General features: G+C 50.0%; 1 protein-coding gene across 1 annotated transcript; it reads left to right on the top strand.

The window, feature by feature from the left end:
- Positions 1–530: 530 nt before the first annotated feature.
- LOC142803625 (uncharacterized) lies at positions 531–6,195 on the top strand. The gene has a single exon (XM_075889029.1). The coding sequence runs from the start codon at positions 652–654 to the stop codon at positions 4,582–4,584; it is 3,933 nt and encodes a 1,310-aa protein (XP_075745144.1). The 5' UTR covers positions 531–651; the 3' UTR covers positions 4,585–6,195.
- The last annotated feature ends 2,472 nt before the right edge of the window (positions 6,196–8,667 follow it).

Below are 8,667 nucleotides of genomic sequence, written 5' to 3'. Positions count from 1 at the left end.
CAGTACTGATTTTAGTTCAATGAACGCTGTCAACCCTGCAGTACCTGCGAGCTGTCGGCGCCAACCAGTCACTGAAACGACGTCGGCACGTACAGACAGCTGGCACATTGTCAACAATCGGTTATTTGTTTTGCTTTTTTTTTTTCAGACTACAATCAGCTGATCTGCACTGTCTTAGAAATGGTGGTATTACTGTCTGAAACTCGCATTAAGTCAAGCTTCTGCAGCAAGTCTTAACGTAGCTCTAGAGAAAGCGTTGTTGTGAGGTAAAAGAAAAACAAAAAGACACGCGCTCACTGCAGTTGCTGCTTCAGCTGATCAGAGGCTTGCGTCGGTGGCGTCCCAAGCGAGATGTCAGGTTCTGATACGATCTTCGTTTAAGTGACCCGTCCATAGATCTCCTTATCAAATTCTTGCCACTTTAGTCGAAATACATGGTGCGCTGAACAGCAACAACTCCAGCAACCGTTTCGCAAGATGCAATTTTTGTGTAGATAGCTAGCGCCACCTGCAAAGCGATAACTCTTTTTCGAGGCCTTGCATTTCTCTGTCTGGTCCCGTAAAAAGTTGTCGGCCATTTTGATCGTTGCTGTCGTGTCAGGGTTTAATTTTACTTTCTCAGAGCGAAAGCCGAGCTTTGAACACTCCGAAATGGAAGAAACGGCACTGAAGTTTGGTCCAGAGTGGATCCGCGCACTCACGCAGACTAACGGTGTTGCTGCCCCGGTCCCGTCGACCGGAGTAACAAAGTACAAGCTCGCTAAGTATCGATACGGTAGGGAAGAGATGCTGGCGATGTTTGATCAAAACGTGCCTATGCCGGATTCGCTTCGGGAATTCCAGCAACTGGCCGTGGAGAACACACAGCCGCCTCTAGCCCTGGTCACGATGACGGAGGAAGAGCAGCGCGTCTGGGCGCGATCCGTGAACAGTGATGCAGTGCTACGGCTAACAGTGGGCAAAGGCGCTGTGCCCGGTGCGGGTCCCGGTCGAGGCGCCCGAGGCGGCTCGGTCGACCGGGGTCGCGGCCGAGGTCGTGGCAGCGGCTACCAGAGAGGTATCGGCGAGGAAGAAGGTCAGTTCGGAGCCTTCATTCGCCCGAGGCCCTTCGAGCGCAGCCACAGCCTCAGCGAGCGAGACCAGCGCTGGGACGAGCGAGACAAGAAGCCCGAGCGGCCGTTCGTGGGGCGCACCAGCTACGACGGGGACACGTTCAGAAAAGAGAACGCGCCAGCCGGCAGCGGAGGCGGCGGCTCTGTTGCGGGCACGGCCGCAAGCGCCGGCAGGGCGACCAGCGACAACTGGCGTAGCAGCAGTGGCAGCCACGCCGAAGAGGACGACAACTGGCGCAGCGGAGGCGGTCGTGCCGCCTCGTCCGAGAAGTGGAAGTCGTGGCGCAACCACAGCAAGGCTGACTGCGACGGCGACGATGGGCCGCCCCACGCCGTCGTCAACGGACCCCTCAAGAAGGACCTCGGACGGCACTGGCTCGAGGAGCACGGCGGCGGGGGCAGTCACTCCTCCGAACAGCTACCGGAGTGGATTCAGGACCAGGGAGACACAGAGAAGGTGGGCTGCTTCGACGCGAAAGGCGCTTTCGTCGACACCAAAGACAGCGAGGAAGAATCGTGGGAAAACGACTTACTGCCCGCTCCGCCTAAGTTGGAGGCACTTCCCAAACGCGAAGAGAAGCGATCCCAAGAGCCGCCGCCTCCCAGAGTCAGTCATCCGAGTGAGCCGTCAGTGGAGAAGCCCAAGTCGCCGCCTGCTCCCGTGCCCGTGCCGTCCTCGCCCCAGAAAACTGAAAGTGCGCCGCCTAGAAGCCCCCCGAAACCAATCCCTCCTGCTCCTACGTTGCACACCGTTGCACCGGCGCAGATGAAACCCGTCGAAGACGACGCTTCAAAGGTGGTCTCCACGTCGCCCAAGGACGACAGTTTCGCGCACCTCGCAAAGGCAGCGGAAAACATGATGGCCGAGTGGACCGCGGAAGAAGAGAAAAAGTACGTGTCACAGACGGTAGGTGGGGAACACAACCTGCCAGAACATTTGTACAGGTGGTTATACAAGGATCCTCAAGGTGACATTCAGGGCCCATTTTCATCGGCCGAAATGATGGAATGGTTTCAGGCCGGCTATTTCACCATGGACTTGATGGTCAAGAGGGTGTGTGATGCGGCTTTCTCGAAGCTTGGAACACTGATCAAAAGCTGGGATGTCGTACCTTTCATTGCTACCCAGCAACCACCACCACTCAAAGTTCCTCATGGTGCCGAACTTGGTGTGCCTTCCAGTATGGGCCTTGGAGGCCTCCCTCATCCCGGGCTACCCAACATGCCACCAGGTCAGATGAATTATGCACTACAACAGCAGTACATGCAGGAGGTTTACAGATTAGCTGCCATGCAGCAGATACAGAACAGCCTGAAGACAAATGAGGCATTTGCGAACTTGTCTCCAGTAGACCAGAACAGAATCTGTTTGCAGTACTATATGGCCACCCACTCGTTGTCTAGACCTGCTGGCTTCGGCGACCAGACACCTCTTATGAACTTGCTGAGCTCTGTGGGACCACCTCCAATGTTTGGACTGCCTCCATCGCTCATGAAAGATCCCCAGACTGATGCAAGCTGGCCGCCTCAGCCAGTGACCACGGCTTCGGCAACTCCCGTGCCCGAGTCGAGGGGAACCAGTGTATGGGACGCGGACTCTAGTATAGTGTCGGCATCTTTGGCCATGCCGGCACCGCCCACTAGAAACATCATGGAGACCTTGTGGCAACAGCACCAACAGCTGGCGTCGCAAAGCCTTCTGGCCGAGCAGATGAGGGCAAAGGAAGAAGAGGACCGGCGAACTCGGGAGTTGCAGAAGCAGGCGCGGCTGGAGGAGGAGCGGCGGTTGATGGAGGAACGGCGACTGCTGGAGGAGCGTCGCAAGGAGGAAGAAGAGCAGAAGAGGAGACAGCAAGAGGCAGAGGCGCTAAGGAAGGAGGAAGAGGAAAGGCGGAAGAGGGAAGAGGAAGAGCTGCGAAAGAGGTTAGAGGAGGAAGAACACCAGAGAAAGGTTGAGGAGCAGAAGCGAAAGCTTGAGGAACAGAAGAGGAAGCTGGAAGAGCATAAGAGAAAAATCGAAGAGCAAAAGAGGAAAGAAGAGCAGCGCCAACTGGAAGAAGAAATGTTGCGACAGCAGCGGATAGAAGAAGAGAGGAGGAGGGCACTCGAAGTTGAGAAGCGAAAGGAAGAGGAGAGGAGAGCCGCTGAGGAGGCCAGAAAAGCGGAGGAGAAGAAGCGGCAGGAAAAGGCCAGGCAAGCTGCAGCAACTGCCGCCGCCGTTCAAGCAGCAGCCGCAGCTCAAGCCCAGTCCACACAACCTGTAAAGAAGAGCCCCAGCAAGGTGTCCGTCATAGATGCCGATGAGTTCATGGCCCTCAGGCAGCCTCCTAAGCCTCAGCCAAAGGTGGAGCCAGCGAAGCCAGAAAAGCCGCAGGGTCCTGTGTGGGGCGGAAAGGCAAGCCAACCAGCATCATCGTCTGCTCTTTCGCTTGCTGAGATTCAGCGGGTGCAGGAGGAGAAAGAGAGGAACTTGGCAGCCGAACGGCTCCAGCAGCAACGCAAGCAGCAACAAGCCATGCAGCAGGCCATGCTGTTGCAACAGCAACAGCAGCAACACAAGGCAACCCTCACATGGGCGTCACGGGCGCAGGCCTCTTCCTCCGGTGCTGTGAAGTCCCTGTCCGAGATTCAGCAAGAGGAGGCCGAGCGTGCCGACAAGATGAAGAAAGCCCAGCAGCAGCAGCGGCAGCAACAGCAGATAATGCGACAGCAGGAAAGCAGCATCCTGCAACTTGGGGGTGCCTGGGGAAGTTCCACCAACAACCTGTTGAAATCGTTCAACAACAGCTTTCAGTATCTCGACCTCGTCCCCGACGAAGACTCTTCAAGGGGTTTCTGGGACGAGGCTGCGACTGCAGCACCACCCGCTGCAAAGCCGGCACCAAAGCAGGCAGCGAAACCTGCTTCAAGCTTTCCGTCACTTGGAGGAGGCGCATCTTCTTCGTCGTCCACTGGCCGCAGCTCCAAGGGCCAGCAAAGCAAGAGAGCCGAAGAGCAAGTGATGAAGCTTTTCGAGGAGCACGCCAAGGCGGCACCCACTGACGAGCTGACGGCATGGTGCGTGCAGAGGCTGAGTGGCATCCAGTCGTACTTGGACATTCCCACTGTGGTGGCTATACTCAAAGACGTTGAGTCTCCGGCCGAGGTGCAGGAGTACGTGCACAACTTTTTCGGCAGCAGCCAGGACACAACGGACTTTGTGCGTCAGTTCTTACAAAAACGGGAGCAGTACCAAAAGGCGGGCTCCGCTCTCAAGACTGACGAAGCGTTCACTGTGCCAATTGTGAGCTCAGCATCGAGTGCGACAGGGGCTGCAGCAGCCACTGTCGCCAACGACGGGTTCATGGCTGCGCGCTCCAAGAAGAAAAAGAAGAAGATGCAGAAGGTGGACAGTTCCCTGCTGGGCTTCACAGTGCAGGCCGACCCGACGCGGCTCAATGCAGGTGAAATCGACCGTGTTGAAGGATTGTAAAGGATGTGGCTTTGTTTGCATACAGCACAGGCACCCGCAGTTTGCCATAGACAAAAGAAACAAAGGGATTAAATACGGACATGTTGTAAATACAAGGATGCATTTTCAATTATTTATTGAAGAAAGAAGAGAAGGGGAGTGAGAGGACGGTAGCACCCCAACCTGTCTTGCTCTTGCTTTCCACATTTTTGTTAAGGCTGCATGTGCTGCAAGTGAGAGTAGTGACTTCCGTTTTTTTTTTCTTAAACCTTTGCTCATGCTGCTGTTGCTTGTAACCAGCACTCAAAGTTCAAAGCTTTAGTACGAATTGTTTTATTTGTGCTGCTGACGCAGTCACTTCTTCCAAGGCTGTGCAGAAAACTGGTTTTTATGTCACAATGCTTGTTGCTGTAACACAAATTTTACCATGTAGTGCTCAGGCCTATAGGTCCACGTTTAAAGATTGTGTGCACTGTGTTGGTTTATCCATGTTACCTTATTGCTTTTTGTACTTAAACAGAAATTGGTTGTCATTTACCTCTTTAGTGTGACTAACTGTATTATGTCATGCTCCCTTCCCTATTCCCTGTGCCAAGCTGTTGCATGGTTGTGATGACATGCAAAGAAACATGCTCTCCTTTTTTCCGTCTGTCAAAGCGCTTCGTTGTTGACCAGTGGTGGCAACAACTTTTTGCCTTAGCTCACATGCAAGTCGAAAGCACGCAGCACTCTATTCCTTTTATGCGTAATGCTTTTCAAGAGGCCGCAAACTGTGTTTTTCTTTACTGTATGTCAAGACAGAGTGTGTCGCAGGAGTGAATGCTTGCTGGCTGTAGCGTAGTTTTCTTAAGTGGTAAGCTGGATAAAGTGCTTAAGGCTTGTGCCAGTGCCCTTTGAAAGCCTGCTTTGGTAAATTTTGCTTAGTTTTAAGTTTTTATAAGAATGGGTCGCATTTCTTGTGCCGGATATAAAGATGTAGTTACAATTCTCTGGTGCTTAATTTTTCTTTTATTTAGTAGTAACCTGAGCCAGCTTATCTAATTGAAGATCTGGCAAGGCAGCGGTTGACTGATTTGTCTGGCACGCCATTTTATAAATTAGCCTCCCAGAGTTTTGCTCATTTATTAGTATGTACGCTGAAGGAATTTTGCTCGAGACCGTTGTCTAATAAGACTCTCGCTCTATTTCTTCTGTTCTTTTTCTTAAGACACTTTTTTTTTCTTTCTGCGAGGTTCCTAGATCACCTCAACCATTAACAAAGCTGTCGTGTTCCCTCGCTGTGCAAAGAAAAACTCGTTAAACGAACACTCCTCATATAGCCACTCATGTCCTTTCCTTTGCCGCCGCCTGTGCGGCACATTTCTTTAGTGTTCCGTCATCCCACTCCGAGCATCGCATTAAAAAGGAAAAAAAAAACGTGGTGGGCCACCGTTGAATGCAATACACCGCTCTGTACATACAGTCTCAGCGAGTGCCTTAAGACCTGGTGTGTGTACACAGCTCCCTTCTATTGTGTAATTTTTTTTGTAAAATATGACGTGTTGTGTGAACTGCATCACTGTACAATGACAAGCGGAAAAAAGTCTAAAGCAACAAGAAAAGCCTGCTCGAAATAAACCATATTGGTTTTCATGCCAGCCTCAGTGTGTTTACTTTGCGACCTTCGTTTTGCTTCATGTGGGTGCACATTTGGGCTGTTCGGGCTTCGTAAGTGATCGAAACTTGCTTGGCCCTTCGAGGTACGTCGTCAGGCGCTGCTGTACAAGTTATTTCACAGTTGATTCACGTGTGCATTTTTTCATTGCACGTTCTGCAATTTAGGCAAGTAAACTACGCACTTAAGCTTTTCTTCGTGCTAGTATAGACGAAAGGTGGGAGAATGTTTCAAGCCTCAAAAGATTACGGGATACTGAAGGCAAATAACAAGTAGGTAATAATTGTTGAAATGGTACTCTATAAACTTGTGCTGCTTGTTCAATGGAAAAGAAATTCTTAGTTTGAAAGAAAATAGCATTTCAGTGGTCCACACGCTGTTGAGAATGGCTTCCTAACATAGGCACGCCGCTCATTACTTGCTTAACTGCGTGACAACCAATGCTAGAGGGCCCAGTAGATTTTCAATTATAAAGTGTTGTTGCTTATAAGATTGACATTTTAGATGTTATCAAGCTCTGACCTCGCACTCTGACAAACGATTTGCCTCTAGTGTATGTTCACTTCTTTTCATTGACTTAAAATTTAATTTGGAGGCGGTCTTTTCAGAACGATGATTTAGGCGATACTTTCACACCCCGAGACTAGCGCTTGGCACATTGCCATCTACTAACGACATTTGGGCTTGCCGTCATAGCACGCTCAGTGCAGTGCGAGATAACTGTGATTTGTTGCCAACCGAGGTTTCTGGTGCTAGTCTCGTGAAACCTCGCAAAAGTGAAAGTTCCGCAGAGCATGCGCGTAGCCAGTGGGGGGCAATACCTTACAATGGTCATTTTTTGCTCTCTATGCCATCCTGAAAAGAATGTTCGTGGGGAGAGGGGGCACGTGCCCACTGTGCCACCCCCTGGCTGTGCCCCTGTCGCAGAGTGGTCATTTGGGCTAATTCTGTCTAAATCGACAATATTATCGCAAACCACAGTTGGAACTCGGAGGTGTCCTTTCTTACTCATTGGTCCTCCTCTCACAGTAAAGGTGTATTTTTTATTTTTTTTTTCATATTGTCAGAGCGGCAATAGCGAACACTGCCCAAATAGTTTATTTTTCTCCTGGGCGTGAAAGCCTAGCTGCACCTGTAAATCTGCGCTTCTGTAAAAACAATGTTTCTGCCCCCACACTTGCAGCATGGCTGAAACCCAGCACAAGGTTTTAGGTACGATTTCCAATCTCAGACAGTGCATTCTGATACAAAGTAAGGTTAGAGGACTCTTGTGCCATCCAAGATTAAGCGCCTAGGTTGGTCGAACTAGTTGGATTTACTACTCAATGAGGCAGATCATATAATCAGTCCACATACGAGCATGAAGTGTCCAAGTTGCAATGGCTTCTTGATTTAAACATAGGCTTTGATATTCCTCTCAAACAAAGCCATAAATTGTTTGCTTCAGTTTTGCAATGTGTCCCCTGATGTAGTGAATTCAAAAGTTAACATTTATTTTAAATGATTTACAGAGCTAGCATCAGTCCCAACGTCCACCCTAACATAATTTGACAGCACAAAAAAACTGGAGTATCCTCAAACTTCGCTTTTAAGAGTTGAACGTGATAACGATATCCTGTCCCTAGTGCGTAATGAGTTCCAAATTGCTTGTGTCAGTGAAGCTTTTACTACGTTTGTGCGTTCATGCATTTACTTTGTCGCTTATCTGTCGCACAGCTTACAGCTATCGAGTCCCTACCAACTACTGACTTGTCACCGCTATTAGAGCATGTCACTTCAAAGCAATATGTTGGACTAGTTCGTTTCTAGCTTCCACATCTACAGGGAGAGACAACACCACAGAGAAGGCACACAAGACATGGGGAATGCCGTGCGTCTTGTTTGCCTTCTCTGTGGTGTTGTCTCTCTCTGTAGATGTGGACCCGTCACCTCATTTGAGAACAAAAAGCATGGTGCGTGCATCATCGCTCTGTGCGATCGAGTTCGCAAAGTACGGAAAGGCTCCAAAGCATGAATACGGTCTACCTATCAAACTACGTAAGCTTCATCTCTTTGCTTTCGAAGGAACCACGCTTTGAGAGAAGTCGAGAGCACACCTTGGGATGTTGTAGGCTATGGTCCAATGAGGAGTGAATAATACCAAAAAATGGTGATGTGCCACAAAGCACCATAGCAAGAGAAATAGAAGAGCAGGCTGGGCTTCTCATTGGATATTAGACGTAAAAAAAAGAATGCAAGGTATGTTGCATGCAGATGCTGGTCAAGGCGCCACTTTCCATCTCCTAGAGACATAATAACAGGGCAGTCGAAAAGCTTGAGTAATGAACCAACCTGAAAAAAATTTATTTTGATTAAATTTTCTCTAAGCCGAACTGTCACACTTTTCGTGCTGAAAATTGGCCTGTGACTGTATGAGCTATTTTTCTAAAGGAAAATTTTAATTAAGGTGG

Source organism: Rhipicephalus microplus, chromosome 3, assembly GCF_043290135.1.
Source record: "Rhipicephalus microplus isolate Deutch F79 chromosome 3, USDA_Rmic, whole genome shotgun sequence".
NCBI lineage: Eukaryota > Metazoa > Arthropoda > Arachnida > Ixodida > Ixodidae > Rhipicephalus > Rhipicephalus microplus.
Note: the sequence above shows the minus strand (reverse complement) of the source record. Positions and strands in the feature narration are given on the sequence as shown.

Coding starts and splice junctions, on each gene's coding strand:
- LOC142803625 (XM_075889029.1), top strand. CDS start 652: ATGGAAGAAACGGCACTGAAGTTTGGTCCAGAGTGGATCCGCGCACTC.